Source organism: Schistocerca americana, chromosome 3, assembly GCF_021461395.2.
Source record: "Schistocerca americana isolate TAMUIC-IGC-003095 chromosome 3, iqSchAmer2.1, whole genome shotgun sequence".
In the NCBI taxonomy this organism is placed as follows: domain Eukaryota; kingdom Metazoa; phylum Arthropoda; class Insecta; order Orthoptera; family Acrididae; genus Schistocerca; species Schistocerca americana.
The window spans coordinates 148,877,917-148,897,456 of NC_060121.1; the positions used below are offsets into that span (position 1 = coordinate 148,877,917).

Consider the following 19,540-nt stretch of genomic DNA (forward strand, 5'->3'; position numbering starts at 1 on the left):
TAAACCTATGTCCAATTCACGAAATACTAAACCTATGTCCAATTTACGATTCTACAGTGAATATTAATGGTAACGTTATTGAGACCATTCAGTTTGACTAAGTCCTCAAGGTAACAGTGTGTTTTGTTATCTGTTATATTTATGCAAATAGTTTGTTCTGATCTGTTAGCTCCAACCTTAATGTGGACATACTATATTCAGGTGCCAGAGTTTATTGCACTCGCGTGTGGCAAAGTATAGGTCGTGTTTGTCCGTTAAAGTTATTCATACCTAATTTCTTAAACAAGAACGTTAATCTTTCTCTTGCCTTATTAGGCTGGCGACCGTTTTCCTTGTTCTTTGAACAGTGTAGATAGGCAAAATATTATTTGTACTGTTCAAATATTTACGTAATTCTGACTTTCATTTCCGATAAGCCACCCCCGTTAGGTACAACACGGTCAACATAACGAAATTCCTCTCAGAGGGTAACACTGCTCTGTTGCTCTATACCATAATTGCATGAATAAACATAATTTCATTGTACGAACTGCCTCCAACTTTAAGGTTATGGTATAGCAGCAGCGCACAGTAGTGTTATAAGTTCAGAATATTTTTGCGACGTCTTACTGCCGGTAAACCCGTTTAAGCACAAGAACCACAGTTAACTTTATTAATGTTACTGCAATTTCGTAATGATGCACACACAAATATCTTGGTGATAATTATTCGTGTTTGTGTGTATATAAATACTGTGATTAAACAACACTTACCGAGAGTTAGCGAATACAGCGCGCTTCTAAAAATATTTCGTCGTAGTTTTCACAATATTCAAAGCACATTGGAATAAGCCTTTGATAGAAATATTACTGCTTACCGCATAACGTGATTTAAGTTATGATAAGGCAGTGTCTAGTTGCTCAAGCGAGTTCCTGACACAGGCTGACTGTCTCTGTCTGTGCTGGGAGTGACCAGCTCCAGCGACAATGCCTCAAACAAATTACTACCGCCGGCTTGCTATTTGAATGTTCAAATATTGGGTAAGGCGCAGTGATATAGTACGGTTCCGCTTTTGTAGCTTGTTGATTAAAATGGCTCCAGGCACTATGGGACTTAACATCTGAGGTCATCAGTCCCCTAGACTTAGAACTACTTAAACCTAACTAACCTAAGGACATCACACACATCCATGCCCGAGGCAGGATTCGAACCTACGACCGCAGCAGCCGCGTGTTTCCGGACTGAAGCGCCTAGAACCCCTCGGCCACAGCGGCCGGCGCTTGTCGATTATTTGTCTGTCTGTAACACCAAACTTCTAAGGAATGTCAACATCTCATTCTACCTTACACGGTAGAAGACTTTCTCTAGATCCACAAATGCTAGGAAGGTATCGTGGGTTTCCGTTAGTCTGCTTCCCATACTAGGAGGAACGTCAGACTTGCCCCTACTTTCTCCTATCCGAAACCAAATTAATCTTTGTTCAGAACGTCTCCAATTTTCTCTCTGTTCTGCTATATCCGATTCTGATCAGCAGTTTACAAGTCTGTCTTGCCAGACTAACTGTCCGACAGTTATTACGTTCATCTGCAAATGTCGTTCTCCGTAAAGGGATTGTCATGCTTTTCTGGAAGCCTGGTGGTAACTCATACGTTTCATAGATTTTTCAACACCAAATTAATTCATTTTTTAGTTCCTACATACCCCACCGATTTTAGTGCCTCTTTCTCCGCTCTCGTCATTTAGTGCTCTGACGAACTCTGGCTGTATTGTTGGTTCACTTACTTCTTCCAAATCTGTCTGCCCTTTCTTCATAATTCGATACAGACTTTTATTGTTTTCAGTTGCACTCCTAAGCTATACATCTCTTTTTGGAAACGACTCTGCCACACGACTGATTAGTATTTTTGTTTTTCCGCAGTTTGCAGATTATTAATACCAGTACTGCACTGTCGTCTCTAAAAGTTCTAAAAATAATGAATATTTTTATAGCATTTAGATACGTTCACAATAGACAAGTACAATATCTTCGCTATTGCCATCACTTAGTAGATCTGATGGGCATAGAACGCAAGAACCAAGCCTCCCGTACCTAGGTAGGCTTAGCAGGTAGCAGGACCTGTATCTGCGGAACAAATCCAATTATGAACGGGTAGTAGCCCCGAGTCCTTCCAGTATCCTCTGGGTAGTAGTTTGTGAGTTAATGTTTCAGTCTACAGTGGACCATTTCATAGTGAACATGTCCTATGATGCGATCGCAGGTACCGGTACAGTTAGTAGAATAGGAAAGAAAATGGTGCTTCAGAAAGGCTACGCTATCGGATTCCAAAAATTGTTAAAAGGTGTAATACAGATGTGTTCGAAGCTCAAGACGACTAAAACCACATGGAAACAGCTGGCGACATAATTCAGAGGCAGAGAATAGTTTGTGATCTGACGCAGAAGCTGTAGAAGATACAAGAGTATCTGAAAGACTATCAAAACTAATACACAGGGTGGTCCATTGATAGTGAATGGGGCAAATATCTCACGAAATAAGCATCAAACGAAAAAACTACAAAGAACGAAACTCGTCTAGCTTGAAGGGGGAAACCAGATGGCGCTATGGTTGGCCCGCTAGATGGCGCTGCCATAGGTCAAACGAATATCAACAGTGTTTTTTAAAATAGGAACCCCCATTTTTTATTACATATTCGTGTAGTACGTAAGGAATTATGAATGTTTTAGTTGGACCACTTTTTTCGCTTTGTGATAGATGGCGCTGTAATAGTCACACGTATAAGTACGTGGTATGACGTAACATTCCGCCAGTGCAGACCACAGAACAAGAAAAAAGAGAAACGCAACTCCCGTGTTAGAAGTGGGAAACATAGACCGGCAGCAGCGCCTCAAGTGGTATGGAGATGAACTAAAATATGAAAACATTGCGGGTTGCATCCCCCCCCCCCTAGTTAAGTTGTAGGTTTTTATTTTTCTTTTAATTCTATTACCTTATTTTTCTTGGCGTGCTATGTAATTATTTTGGCTGGCATCATAATAAAATAATTGAAACACAGCTATAGCACACTGTACTAAAGCAGAGAGAAACTTATTCAGTAATATTTTCAGTCTGTTTTTGACGTTTGCGTCTGACAGACAAGAAAACATGATAGGAGCAGCGACTGTCAGGCGCAAACGTCAAAAATAGACTTTTAAATTGACATGCTTATATTGTTATCTATCAACATGTAAAAGCTCCAGCATGTTTTATGGCTCATAAGAACTAGATGCAACACTTGAAACTGAGAGTAAGTCGAAACAAGCTTGTAGTGTAAATAATTAAGGCAAAAGAAAAACAACTTTGTAGCAGCTAAACTGGACTACAAATATTCCTGAATAATGTCATAATTTTTATGTCATACAAGCTGCTGGATCAATGGAGAAAAAAAGCCTATTATTAAGAGAATAAGCAGCAGTTAAAGAGGTTCAATTAAGAAATATTTATCACAGTATTAATTAATGAAGAATTCTAAAATTTGTTACAACTATGTTTCACGACTATAAGTTCTGAGTAACTGCCCAGCAAACTTGCACTACTGAGCATTAATTTCTTAAAAAGGTTCCTACATCTTACTACTGTAAATCCTTCAACACAAAAAAGAAAACATCAATACCAAGTACCAAAAGCAGGAAAGTTGGATAAAAACAGTGAAATGAAAACAGTGAAATGAAAACAAAACTTACTTTTTATTTCTCAAGCACACAAGAAAAATTTTCTTTTAACTGTTATAAAGCTTTAAACCGTTTACTGAATTTGTCTTTAACAATATCAAGTCTTTTATTACTGATGGTGTGTTTCCAATCTTTCACATACTTCTTGCCTCTTCGCCCATATAGCTTTCACACCCCTTGGTGCGGACGGTATTTGCTTCGTGATACATTATCCGCGTTAAAATGGACCGTTTACCAATTGCGAAAAAGGCTGATATCGTGTTGATGTATGGCTATTGTGATCATGCCCAATGGGCGTGTGCTATGTATGCTGCTCGGTATCCTGGACGACATCATCCAAGTGTCCGGACTGTTCGCCGGATAGTTACGTTATTTAAGGAAACAGGAAGTGTTCAGCCACATGTGAAACGTCAACAACGACCTGCAACAAATGATGATGCCCAAGTAGGTGTTTTAGCTGCTGTCGCGGCTAATCCGCACATCAGTAGCAGACAAATTGCACGAGAATCGGGAATCTCAAAAACGTCGGTGTTGAGAGGAATGTCGTTACACGTATTGCCAAATTCATTGAGATAGACGGACATCATTTTGAGCATTTATTGGATTAATGTGGTTTTTACAGGTAATCACGCTGTAACAGCATGCGTTCTCAGAAATGATAAGTTCACAAAGGTACATGTATCACAACTGGAACAACCGAAATAAAATGTTCAAACGTACCTACGTTTTGTATTTTAATTTAGAAAACCTACCTGTTACCAACTGTTCGTCTACAATTGTGAGCCATATGTTTGTGACTATTACAGCGCCATCTATCACAAAGCGAAAAAAGTGGTCCAACTAAAACATTCATATTTCTTTACTTACTACACGAATATGTAATAAAAAGTGGAGGTTCCTATTCAAAAAAACGCAGTTGATATCCGTTTGACCTATGGCAGCGCAATCTAGCGGGCCAACCATACCACCATCTGCTTTCCCCCTTCAAGCTAGACGAGTTTCGTTCTTTGTAGTTTTTTGGTTTGACGCTTATTTCGTGAGATATTTGGCCCGGTCACGGTCAATGGACCTCCATGTATAATGAACTGACAGGAAGCCACACGAAAGAAATAACCATGTCGACTGCTTACATAAATCCATTTACAAAGGTAGACAGCAAATTCTGCCTAAGTTACCTACTAGTATTCAGGAGGGTTATATTGTAGTTAACACATTAAACGTGAAAACTACATAATGATGCTGACAAAACCATTGTAATATTCTGTAAAGTTGAAAACCTCAAATTTCTTAGTATGGCGCACAATATGCGTCGACGGAACTTTTAAGTATTGCACGAAGGTTTTTTGTAAGCTATTCACGATCTAAGGCCTTGTCAATGGACATTTGCTAAACGATAAGAAAACTTCATGTTATCAATAAGTCTTTTCAACAGTTTCTGATAAATGTGATAATCTTAAGTTTGAAATTATCTCCATCAACAATGTTTTCAAACTTTGTAGAAAGCTTTATGAAAGTGTGGACTTACGTAAGAACCCAAAGATGTAAACTTGATCTAACGCAGAGTTGGTCTCGAGATAGAGAAACACAGAGGCTTGCTCATGGCTGCTATTCAAGAAATGAAGTAGAAAAGTTTTTATCTTATATATTTTGTTTGCCTGTGCTGGAACCCTGATTGTTTGTTGTTTATTCTGTTGGATACTTAATGTAGGCGGTGCCTTTGTCTGAAAAACTGCAAATGTTTTGTGACTTCTTAGAGGATAGTTAATAGACGAAAACGCACTCTTTCCTCCACCCACGTGGGCAGAACTCAGTTGCAGTACACAGAGAACCATCAGTGCTTACGAAAGTTTCCACAGCAAGTACAGTGTTGTTGTACTCAGCCCAAATCTACGCAGGTCTCTTGAAGTACTAAAGCGAATTCAGCTCGACACAAAAATTGCAACCATTCCTCAAAAATCAAGAAAATGGAAAGGTTCTGTCCGAGTTTAGAATTCATGAAGCAGCAAGTGGCGAACTTCAAAGCTGAAAAAATTACAGGAGTGTAACATATGAAATTAGTTTCCTATAAAATAAAACCTGGAAGTGCAAAGTAAAATGATTGTAAGTTTTGGAGATGGGCATACATAGTACCTAGGCCCTGGGAGTAGACAACATTCCATTAGAACTACTGATAGCCCTGGAAGAGCCAGTCCTGACAAAATTCTACCATCTGGTGATCAAGATGTATGAGACAGCTGAACGGATTGGACAGTGTATTGAAAGGAGGATATAAGATGCACATCAACAAAAGCAAAACGAGGATAATGGAAAGTAGTCGAATTAAATCGGGTAATTCTGAGGGTATTAGAACAGGAAATGAGACGCTTAAAGTAGTAAATGAGTTTTGATATTTGGGGAGCAAAATAACTGATGATGGTCGAAGTAGAGTGGATATAAAATGTAGACTGGCAATGGCAAGGAAAGCGTTTCTGAAGAAGAGAAATTTGTTAGCATCAAGTATAGATTTGTCAGGAAGACTTTTCTGAAAGCATTTGTATGGAGTGTAGCCATGTATGGAAGGGAAACGTGGATGATAGTTTAGACAAAAGAAGAATAGAAGCTTTCGAAATGTGGTGCTACAGAAGAATGCTGAAGATTAGATGGGTAGATCACATAACTAATGAGGAGGTATTGAATAGAATTGGGGAGAAGAGAAATTTGTGGCACAACTTGACTAGAAGAAGGGATCGGTTGGTAGGACATGTTCTGAGGCATCAAGGGATCGCGAATTTAGTACTGGAGGGCAGCGCGGATTGTAAAAATCGTAGAGGGGGACCAAGAGATGAATACACTGAACAGATTCAGAATGATGTAAGTTGCAGTAGGTACCGGGAGATGAAGAAGCTTGCACAGGATAGAGTGGCATGGAGAGCTGCATCAAACCAGTCTCTGGACTGAAGACCACAACAACAACAACAGTACTCTAAAAAGACATAAAACTGTAAATCTATTTCAAAACAAAAAAAAATGTGAATTCGTAAATATTTTGGGGTGTTGGACTGTACAGGTATGCTTCCTCATGCTGCACTCTGGGTAACACGAGACTATGTGGTAGAAAAACTACTAATTTAAAGTTAATCATTGGAGGCTCATTTTCTTCTGATCGCGACATGTAGGATAAACAGAGCCATTTTTCCTTGTTACTAACGACAGACAAGAAGACTGTTTTACGGCTTCTGCTAGAAGTATACAGAGACCTGCTTTGAACGGGAGACTGGGTCATATATCTGATCTCGGGAGGCGTGGATCTAGCGCCCTGTCCATAAGCTCGTTTAAAGGACAAGAAGAACAAATTTCGCTTTTAATCATGTTTACTTACGAGAGAGGTGACGAAGATCTGTGCGCAGATGTTCACCATGTGTAGAAACAAAAGAACGAAGATCGGCAGGTTCATTATAGCCTCCAGTTCCTTGACACATCTGTGAAAGATAATCAGAAGCAGCACTTTTAGGCGTAACTTATTAAAGCAGTTGCTAAGTATATAGAAGTATCCGAGACAACAAATGAAAACTCTTTATGCTCAACGATTATAGCAAGCTATCGCCTGGAAAGCAGAATAAGTTCAGATGACCCATTAACTGAGTACAGGTGAGTTCACTACCTAAGCTGTGTTTCAAGGTGGCTCATTCGGATTCGGAGAAGACGTTTTGTGCATTCATCAAGACAGGTGGTCCTATTATGTATTAAGTCATTTATATAATGAGCGACATCAGAGGTAGCTCTATCGTGCTTCATGCATATTATTCAATGATCATGCGGTTATTTTATTATCAACTGGACGTCTGGAGCATATTATCGGTTAGTTTGGCACATGGTTACCATCGATGTTCATACATTTCATCAGACTACGTACTTGGTCTGTAGAAATGCAACGAAACACCTACACTCATGCTCGCAATTTAAGATAATGCTGATGCATGGTGAAAAAACGCTCTGGTGGGCGGTTTGCGGGTTTAAATCAGCTCAGGGTATAACCATGCGGTGCATTTGACCTGCGGTCGTCGCATGGTGGCGCTAGAAGCAGTCCACATACTCAGAAGTATGTTGGTACATGACAGAGTACGGTGCAGCGAGTAAGTGTGCAGACGTTTTCAGATGTGCTAATGGTGAGTGTGCCGGCCGCGGTGGTCTCGCGGTTCTAGGCGCTCAGTCCGGAACTGCGCAGGTTCGAATCCTGCCTCGGGCATGGATGTGTGTGATGTCCTTAGGTTAGTTAGGTTTAATTAGTTCTAAGTTCTAGGGGACTGATGACGTAAGATATTAAGTCCCATAGTGCTCAGAACCATTTGAACCATTTGAATGGTGATTGTGTGTTGAAAATTGCTCATTGATGACGTTATGAGGGGTAGAATACTAGGGCGACTGGAGGCTGGTCAAACACAGCAGGTCTTAGTATGGGCCCTCCGTGTGCCACAAAGTGTGATCTCAAGATTATGGCAATGATTCCAGCAGACAGGAAACGTGTCCAGGCGCTACAGTACGGGATGTTCACAGTGTACACCACCACAAGAAGACCTATATCTCACCATCAGTGCTCGCAGACGGCCACGGAGTACAGCAGGTAGCCTTGCTCTGGACCTTACCGCAGCCACCGGAACAGTTGTCTCCAGACACACAGACTACAGACGACTGGACAGACATGGTTTATTCGCCTGGAGACCCGCAAGGTGCGTTCCACTGACCCCTGGTCGCAGCAGAGCCCGTAAAGCCTGGTGTCAAGAACACAGTACATGGTCATTGGAACATTGGTCCCAGGTTATGTTCACGGACGAGTCCAGGCATAGTCTGAACAGTGATTGTCTCTGGATTTTCATCTGGCGTGAACCAGGAACCAGATACCAACTCCTCAATGTCCTTGAAAGGGTCCTGTATGGAGGTCGTGTTTTGATGGTGTGGGGTGGGATTATGATTGGTGCACGCACACCCCTGCATGTCAGAGGAACTGTAACAGCTCAGGAATATCGGGAAGTCATTTTGCACGCCTTTGCAGGGGTGCAGTGGGTCCCACCTTCCTCCTGATGGATGATAATTTACGGCCCCACCGAGCTGCCATCGTGGAGGAGTACCTTGAAACAGAAGATATCAGGCGAATGGAGTGGCCTTCCTGTTCTCCAGACCTAAACCCCATCGAGCACGTCTGGGAGGCTCTCGTTCGACGTATAGCTGACGTCTTCAAACCCCTACAACACTTCAGCTCCGCCAGGCACAGGTGCAGGAATGGGAGGCTATACCCCAGCAGCTGCTCGACCGCCTGATCCAAAGTATGCCAACCCGTTGTGAGGCCTGTGTACGTGTGCATGGTGATCATATCCTATATTGATGTCGGGGTACATGCGCAGGAAACAGTGGCGTTTTGTAGCACATGTGTTTCGGGACGGTTTTCTCAACTTATCACCAATATCGCGGACTTACATCCTGAAGTATAACTACGGCAGTTGGATGTTAGAGATGGAGTGCTTACAGATGTATCTGAGTAGGCCCACTCATCACATAACAACAACACATCACTTACAAATGTCACCATGTACGACGTGTCTTCATGAAGTGTTTAAATACAGTTATACAGCAATTAACTTTTTCATGGTCAGAAACGAAACCAAAGTTAAGAACAGTTTATATAAATCCACCTGTATGTTTATTATGTGCTCCAAACAATGCGCTCCTGATGGTTTTCTAAATCTCACCCACTCTACAAAAAAGACTTACATATTTTCAGAGTTTGGAACAGCGAAATCCTTCCGAAAATTCTGCATACTGAAATGGTTCTACAGATCCACTGTCGCCACCATTCAATAACATCGCTCTTTGAGTGCTTCAGTGATGGGTGAATGGTAATGAAATTTTGAATAACCTGTGTCTTGCTTAAAATAAGTATAATTTCCTAAACTCAATAAACAATGCATTTTGTTTTTCTATTTCCCTAATAGTGTGTTTAGGTTACCTGGAAAGAGTAACTTTACAGACTTAACTTCCATTTTGTTACAATGTATTTGAAAGCATATGCGGATTTGGGTGATCATAGGGAAATGGGAAAACATTTTTCCTTTCTATCTTACTGCTGGACCTTTCTAAAAGTTGCTAGCGACCTATGCCCCTGTTCTCTATTACTTCCTGCTTTTTCGAGGAAGAGGAAAACAAATTTTCAAATATTTGGTGTGAATTTTCTACAAAAATTTGTAATGATTTTATAATGGTTTTGATATTGGTTCTGCCAGAACTTGGTTTTGGAACTTGAACATATTGCAGGAATTAACGAAATGTTCTGGTTTTTGGAACGGTTCCATCTGTCTTGTATAGAATTTACTATTTTGAATAATGATGCTCATATATTTTTTGATAAAGTGGTTATTTACACATACAAGGAAGCTATAAATTCTTGTTCTGACTGATATAACTTAACAACTTTAATTAGTAGTGTTATAATTTCTAAGTATGATACTGAATCAGTACTGTAGGTACTTTCAAGTTTTCTTTTGGTACCCCTTTTCTTAGGTTGTGAGTTCGAACTGGTGTCTTCTCCTTCCTCTTCTACGACAACTTCAAAATCTGTGCCTGGAGTTTTAGGAGGTTCTTGATCAGTAACCCCCTCACTATCAGAGTAGTTTGAAGATGAAACAGTAGCACTAATTTTATTATTGAAAGGTCAATGTTAATTCTAATCTCATTTCATACAACATTTTGTCGCCCTGAAGCTTTAATCTCATTGCGTTTTTGATAAAGCAGCGGTATTTAGCATTTTTCACTTCAGGTCGTAGTTCATATCATGAAAATCCCAACAAAACCAATTGGTTTTGACTACTATTTCTCTTTTGCATTAAAATAATGTATATAAAAAAAACGAATATCATTATCTGCATATACATGCGCAATAAATATTTTTCAGCAGTGAAGTTCATTTAGTGCACTTTCCCTCGAAAGGCTTAAAGTACAATGACGCCACATTCAACTTCTACAACATCAACAAGTATGGATTCAAGGCAGGGGGACACGATATTTTAATTGACCACATGTCTTACCAAATCTGAGGCAGTAAGCTACTTGCCAAGTCTTACATTGTGTATGTTAATACTTGTGCAGTGCAGTTGAAAAATAGAGGTACTGCGTGACAAGAAGCTCTAGGTTTTTGGGATAATGTTAAGATACCCATCAGACACATTAAAGATCATATGTGCAGCTGAAAACTTTATCATATCGGGTGGTTGTAATTACAGTGCACTGCTCACGGAGGTTCCAGTGAGGAGTGTAATTATCGTAGGGCAGCGAAACTTGGTAGATATGCTAATGCGTTAATGCAGAACCAATTTACAATGGAAAAAATGAGTACCACTTTTAGCCACCAGGTGCAAATTTGGCACTGTGAATGGATGAAAGGTATATAGAAATATTTCCATACGTAATGGATTAGGAACTGGATGTAGGAAGAAAAAGTCAAACACGTGAGAGAGGAATAATGTTGACTTTATTATTAACCGCTGCTTACACAATTTTTTCAGTACGAGCGTCAGAGACGCTGCATCCATAAAAAGACAAGATCAAACTTTGCTCGCAGCAGTTCCAGTGGAATCTGAGCAACCTGTTCCTGTATACTGGCCTTCACATCAGGTAGAGACCAAACATGTCCCTGGTAAGTACCTTCTTTTAGATATCTCCAGAGCCAAAAGTCACATGGATTTAGATCGGGCTATCTTAAAGGGTATGCATCTGGAAAACCTTTTGAGATAACACTTTCGTAGAGAGCTACATTAAGCAGATCTTTCAATGGGCCAGCGACAGGAGATTTTGTCCCATCTTGCGTGAAAAAAGTGGTTTCCATACAGCTGCGCTCTTCCAAAGCAGGAATCACATACTGTAAAAGGAGGTCTCGATAAGTTGCAGACATCACGGTACATCTGACAGGTCCTCTGGGTGTATTCTCTTCAAAGAAGAACGGACTGAGAAGTTGCTTGTGAGTTCACACCACACACTTACATACGGCGAGTTCAGTGCCTCTTCGTGCACAACACGCTGTTTAACAGCACCCTAAATTCGGCAGTTTTGTATATTCACTGCACCCTGTAATGTAGAGTGTAAGTCCACTGAAAGTTGCCCAGCCACATATCATCAACTCCGATCCATGCCAGAAACTTAAGAACATATTCAGAAAGTTATTGCTGATCATGATGTTTCAATTGCTACGCTGTCTCGGTCTTGTACGGGTACCGTTGCAATATAGAGCGCAAAATTTTCCGTGCTGTAGACCGTGAGAGGGGCAATTATCGTGACATTACACACTAGCACTACCCTGGGCATGTGCTGTGTGGTTAGTTACAGCGACAACAGCCTCGTCAATAATTTCACCGGAATACACTATCTTCCTCTTCCAGGCGCCACACCAAGCTCACCCGTGTTTTCGAATTTAATTGTCATCTTCTTTAAATCATTTAATGACGTTAGACTTCTCCTCAGACCCTCCAGTCGGTGATATTCTCTCAATACAGCACTGCAATTGGTTCTGTTCATATGAAACAGATTCAAAACAGCACTTTAGGATTGTCACATGACAGCATGGATGTCATACCAACGCCAGATTTGCATCTGGTGGCCAAAACTGGACCTAACTTTTTTCTCAGCGTAAAGTGGTTCTTCGTTAATACATTTGCATATCTACCTCGTTTCGCTCCCATTTAATAATTGCGTTCTACAATGGGATTCTACGAGTAGCTGCAGTTTAATTACAATCACCAGTTATGTGAAGAATGCTGCAGTAAAGTTAAATCTGCAAGCTCCATTCAGAATCGAAAAGTAGAACCTTTCAAGTCAATCCTTGACAACCTACATGATGGTGCACAATTAGATGCATTTATGAAACCTCCGTAGGACACAGATAGTTTTTGTTATTCAAGGGAGAAGAAGGATGCCCTGGGTGCATGAGAGGTGTAGACAGGAAATTAGTTCAAGTTGAACAATGAAGGGAAAGAGGTGAGCAGGTGAGATGGCAGTATTGAAAAATTCAGTAATTTTGGATTAGAGTATTTTACGCAATATTATTTAGTGCTATTTAGACTGACAATTAAATATGAATTAAAACATATTTTGTTTTGGAAGGTGAAGAACATACAGCCCTAGAATCTGTACCAATCACTAGCAGCATGTAATATGAAGAGTAGTAGATAGAAGAACATACGGATGATATTTTCCACTCTTAGAGGATGCGGGACCAAAACAATAAAAAGAAGGTACTGAGGTATTGTCTGTATTTTTACGCTGGTGTAATTTTTCCAATAGAGACGTGCAAGGATAACATCAATCGCAGCAGAAACCAATTATGCTCTCAACATATGTTTTCAGATATTAATTTTTATTAATAATTCAGAGGTTTATATATTTATGTTTTTTATTCATAATTAATATACATGTGGTCAACACATGTGGGTCAACATCCCCAACATCCCCAAACCACTTCAGCCGCCAAACAATACCCACAATTAAATTTTTTTTTGTTAATTACGATATAGAAAGAGGTTGGAGACAAGGTATTGTCAAAGTGATGAACTGTCTGTGGTATCTCAGCTTGGAGAAAGTTTCATTGTTATGCTTCACTGATACTTTAGGATGCAATGTCACAACACGACTTGTTCGAAAACTTTTGATGTATTACGAGTAGGATACACCAAATTTTTTCGAGCAAATCGCGTTTTGTGAGTAGAAACCCCGCCTCATGAACCATGGACCTTGCAGTTGGAGTGGTGGCTTGCATGTTTCAGTGATACAGATAGCCATACCATAGGTGCAACAACAACAGAGGAGTATCTGAGAGACGAGGCAGACGTATTGTTCCTCAAGAGGGGCAACAGCGTTTCCAGTAGTTGCAGGGTCAACAGTCTGGATGACTGACTGATCTGGCCTTGCAACATCAACAAAAACGGCCTTGCTGTACTAGTACTGCAAATGGGTGAAAGCAAAGGGAAACTATGTCCATTATTTTTCCCAAGGGCAAGCAGCACTGCTGTATGGTTAAATGATGAGGGCATCCTCTTGGGTAAAATATTCCAGAGGTAAAATAATCCTCCACTCAGATCTCAGGGCCCAGAATACTTAGGAGGATGTCCTCATCAGAAGAAGCAAAACTGGCGTTCTACGGGTCAGAACGTGGAATGTTAAATCCCTTAATCGGGCGGATAGGTTAAAAAATTAAAGATGGGAAATCGGTAGGCTGAAGTTAGATATAGTGGGAATCAGTGAAGTTTGGTGGCAGGAGCGGCAGGCATCTGGTCAGGTGAATACAGGGTTATAAATACAAAATCAAATAGGAGTACTGCAGGAGTAGATTTAACGAGAAATAAGAAAATAGGAATATGGGTAACCTGCTATGAAGAGCGCACTGAACGCCTTATCCTATCCAAGAGAGACACAAAGACCACATCCTCCACAGTAGTAGAAAGTTTATATGACACCTAGCTTCGCAGATGATGAAGAGATTGGAGAAATGTATGATGAAATAAAAGCAATTATCCAGATAAGGGAGACCAAAATATAGTTGTGATGGACTGGAATTCGATAGTAGGAATAGGAAGATAAGGAAAAGTAATAGATGAAGACGTTGTGGGGGAAAGGAACAGTATAGGCAGACGCCTGGTAGAATTTTATACAGAGCATAATTTAATCATTGCCAATACCTGGAAACATCGGATTAATTGTATAATGCTAAGACAGATTTCGAAACGAGATCTTAAACTGTAAGACTTTTCCAAGGGCAGATGTGGACTATCACCACAATTTATTGGTTGTAAACTGCTGACTGAAAATGAAGAAATTGCAAAAACATAGGAAATTAAGGAGACGAGAGCTGGATAAGTTGAAAGAACCAGAGGTTGTTGAGAGCTTCAGAGGACGCATTAGGCAATAATTGACTAGAACAGGGGAAATGAATACAGTAAAAGATGAATGGATGGGTTCGTGGGATGAAAATGTGAATGCAGCAGGGGATCAATTAGGTAAAAAGACAAGGCCTAATGGAAATCCTTGGATATCACCGCAGGTATTAATTTAACTGTTGAAAGGAGAAAATATAAAAATGCAGTGAATGAAGCAGGCGAAAGGAAATACGAACATACAAAACATGAGATTGACAGGAAGGGCAAAATGGCTAAGCAGGAATGGCTAGAGGAGAAATGTATATCATTGGGAGGAAAAGATAGATATTAGCTACAAGAAACTTACAGAGACCGTTGGAGAAAAGCGAAGAAGCTGAATGAATATCAAGAGGTCACATGGAAAACCAATACTAAGCAAAAAACGGAAAGCTGAAACGTGGAAGGAGTATGTAGAGGGTCTATAAAAGGAAGATGAACTTGAGGGTAATAACACAGAAAGGAAGGTGGACGTAGACGAAGATGAGGTAGCAGGTATGATACCGCGAGATGAATTTAACAGAGCACTGAAAGACTTAAGTCGAAACAAGGCACCGTCAGTAATACTGATAGCCTAGACTTAAAGAAGAATGTAATAATTTCAGTTCCAAAGAAATAATCTGCTGATAGGTGTGAATATAACCGAACTACAAGTTTAATAAGTCATGCCTGCAAAATACTAACACGAGTTCTTTACAGAAGAATGGGAAAACTGGTAGATGCCAACCTTGTGGAATATCACTATGGGTTCCGAAGAAATTCAGAAACACATGAGGCAATACTGCCCTACGAGTCATCTTGGAAGACGGATTAAGGAAAGGCAAAACTACGTTAACAGGATTTGCAGACTTAGAGAAAGCTTTTGACAATGTTGACTGGAGTACTCTCTTTGAAAATCTAAAGATAGCAGGGATACAATACAGGGAACGAAAGGTTATTTACAGTTTTTACAGAAACCATGGCAGTTATATAAGTTGAGGGGCACGAAAGGTAAGAAATGGTTGAGAAGAGAGTGAGACAGGATTGTAGCATATCCCCGATGTACATTTTGACCGTCGGCTAGCAGACGGTACTTCCCGATGTAAGCGAGAAATCAAGCGAAAATCATCATAAGTATAAACCAACATATTGTTAACGAACTGTTTTTCGATCTTAAAGCAAATCAAAATGTAAATAACTTAATTATAGACCACTTATGAGGCTTTACCTCAATAAAGCGAAACGCATCTGGTGAAAAAAACACGAATTTTTGTATTTCTAATGACAGAACGAAAATACCATCAAGAATTGTAAAGCAACTACTAACGACATGGCCATACAAATGAAAAATTTAGAGAAAGCTTTTGAAGATATTGACGGGAATACTCTCTTTGAAATTCTGAAGGCAGCAGGGGTAAAATACACGAAATGAAAGGCTATTTACAATTTGTACTGACACCAGATGGCAGTTATAGAAGCCAAGGGGCATGAAAGGGAAACTGTTTGAGAAGGAAATCAAGGTTGTAGCCTGCTGGCCGGCCGGTTCTAGGCGCTTCAGTCTGGAAACGCGTGACCGCTACGGTCGCAGGTTCGAATCCTGCCTCAGGCATGGATGTTTGTGATGTCCTTAGGTTACGTTTAAGCAGTTCTAAGTTCTAGGGGACTGATGACCACAGATGTTAAGTCCCATAGTGCTCAGAGCCATTTTAACCATTTTTTTGTAGCCTGATGTTATTCAATGTGTACATTGAGCAAGCGGTATAGAGAACCAAAGAAAAATTTGGAGTAGGAATTAAAGTTCAGGGAGAAGAAATATAACCTTTAAGTTTTGCTAATGAAACTGTAATTCTGTCAGGAGTTCAAGAGCAGCTGAATGGAATTGACAGTGTATGAAACTTCCCTTTTTAATGTAAAGAACGACTGTGCTGGAAAAACTTCTACATTACTTGATTTTCAAACTCCAGAGTGAAACTGAGACAGTTTTCTCTTTGCTTATTCTGATCATTACTAAACTGACACGCAATATTTTAGAGCAACGCAATCTGACTTTTAATAATCCCTACAAAAGAATAGCCCTGACTAACAATAACCTATACCCTTCATTAATATATATATTCGTGACATCCAGTTTAACAAATATCTTTTTCTGACGGACACACATCCAGATCGTCGGCCCATATTGACATCTCAGAACTCTGGCATCTCTCTCCCCACATTTACTACTGCTGGCTGTTCACATCCAACTGCCCAATACTACACAGGCGAAAAACTTCCAACAATGAGTCTAACCAGCCACAGACTGCACACATCGCTGTCAGCGATTTTAATACAGAGCGCTACCTGGCGTTACCAACATAAAAACCTAAACAGCCTACTCACAAGTGTCTTGAAAGAAGGTTATGAGATTAACATCAGCAAATGCAAAACAAGGTTAATGGAATATAGTCAAATTAAATTACTTGATCTTGAGAGAATTAGATTATGAAACAAGACACTTAAAACAGTAGATCAATTTTGCTATTTCAGCAGCTATTTCGCTATTTGAGCTGCAAAATAAATGAGAATAGCCGAAGTATAGAGGAAATAAAATGTAGGCTGGAAATTGCAAGAACCATTTTTTTAGAAGCGGAATTTATTAACATCGAATATAGTTTTAAATGTTAGAAAGTGTTTTCTGGAGGTGTTCGTCGGAGTATAGCTATGTATGGAAGTGAAACGATGAACATTTTAGACTGGATGAGAAAGAAAGCTTTTGAAATGCGATGCTACAAAAGTATGGTAAAGATTAAGTGGGGAGCTTGCGTAACTAATGAGGAAGAACTGAATAGGATTGGGGAGCAGAGAAGTTTGTGACACAACTTGGCAAAATGAGGGGATCGGTTAATACGAAACATTCTGAGACATCAAGGGATCACCACTTTAGCGTTGCTGGGAAGTCTGAGGGGGAGGGGGCGGGGGATAAATCGTAAAGGGAAACCGACAGGTGGATACAGTAAGCACGTTCAAAAGCATGAAGGTTACAGTCATTATTCGAAGATGAAGAGGCTTGCACAAAACACAATAACATAGAGAACTGCATAACACAAATCTTCAGGCTGCAGATCAGAACAGGAAAGAAGGAGATTACAGACGCTCAACGTGCAGACTGCAATATAGGGTCAGAAAATGTTTTAGATGATTGTGACGACACGTATGCAAGAGCTACACATAATCTATAACAAACTGAAAATTTAATGAACACAGGAGTTATCTTTTTGTTTCTGCTTCATTCTCGAAGTTTTCTAAGCGACTTGAAGTCGAAACAGATTTTTAAGAACTGACCCCAATGTGTGATGTAAAAATCAACGTGATTTAAAAGTTAAGAAAACTGTGAATGATTAAGGGATTTTTAGTGACACAACTGAAAAGAGGATAAAATTACTCCAGATTTAGCAAAAGGCAAATAACAACATCAGTGTTCTACTTGAATGTAGACGATTTTTTCAGACTTCAAAAGCTAGTTGATTGGGTTATATTTTAAAGAAAAATTAATGGAAGTGAATATGAACACTATTTCAAGTAATTTTGACACACTCCTTGCTATTGTTTTTCCCAAATAGTGTCATTCGCAATATCGCTTTTTTTTAAAAAAAAACACCTCAAATTAGTTTCTTTTGTAATGAACAAAATGAACGACACAAAAAATGTTCTTGTTTGGTCTTCGGACTACACTTGATTGATACAGCTCTGTTCTGTGTAAGTCTCTTCACTTCTATGTAACTACTCCAAGCTACATACATTTAAGTCTGTTTACTGAAGCTGAGCCTTTGTCTTTCTATACAGCTTATAAAGCTTTTTACGCCCCTCTCTTCCCTCTATTACAGAATTAATGATACTTCAGGATATGCCCTACCAACTGAACCCTTATTTTGCTTAAAGGTTCAGGAGAGTTATCGCAGAATAGAGTGAGTATACATTTTAATTTATTCCTCAAACAATATGAAAGATAATTTCACGCAATTTATTGTGTAAAGAAATACGTACACAGGGAAAGAGAAAAACTGATAACTGGATAACTAACTAGTTTGCAGATATTTTAAGTAACAAATAAAATTTTACCTTGCAACGCTGTTGATTTTCATAGATTCCTTGATAAATTGATATGTAACAAAGATTTTGCATTTATTCTCGTTTGGTTTTATAGTTACAATACATAGGTAGAACATTCACTGGGATCTTACAGTCATTCCTTATGGAAATAGCTTTATAATAAATTGAGTCAGCTAACAACTTTTTGTACCACAATTACATTACACGACTTTCTGTCATGTATACAATAAAAAATCACGAGAACTAAGAGAGATATTGTTCTGCTCTCAACTTTAATTACAAATTCGATATGTTGATTACATTTCATTTGCAGATCTGGGTAACCTAAAATCAACTACATGCAGATTATACACAGTGCATTTTACTTGTGCAAACTCTTAAAAATTTCGTTCACTCGTTTACTTAGTTTCGTGCAGCACGGTAAAAATGGAAATGAGCGTATGGCATTGTGGGCCGGGAGTCCCCAATTCGGGGAAGTCGGCCGCCGAGGGCAAGTACTTATTGCATTCTACGCCACCTTGGGCAACTTGCTCGTCGGAAATGGGGATGAAAAGATGATGAGGACAACACAACACCCAGTCCCTCAGCGGAGAAAATGTCCTGCCTCAGCCGGGAATCGAACCCGGGCCCCTTAGCGTGGCATTCCGCCGCGGTGACCACTCAGCTAACGGGGGCGGACCTGCAGCACCGTAACTAAGATAAATAACGAAAAGGAATCCACTCCTTTATCGGATGAAGATACCAGGCTGTGAGATGGAAAGAATCAAATTTTTTCACCAAATTGTTTTCTTAAAAACCGGGTGATAAGTATTTCGTAGGAAAAGGTGGCTTCGCACCAGGGCTTCACCGGAAAGACT

At 39.8% G+C, this 19,540-nt stretch overlaps 1 protein-coding gene across 1 annotated transcript in view; it reads right to left on the reverse strand.

The window, feature by feature from the left end:
• LOC124605932 overlaps positions 1 to 19,540 on the reverse strand; it is a 136,863-nt gene that overhangs the window by 53,599 nt on the left and 63,724 nt on the right. The window contains exon 4 of the mRNA XM_047137890.1: positions 7,046 to 7,145. Within this exon, the coding sequence (XP_046993846.1) occupies positions 7,046 to 7,145 (100 nt within the window). The remainder of the gene's footprint in view (positions 1 to 7,045; positions 7,146 to 19,540) is intronic.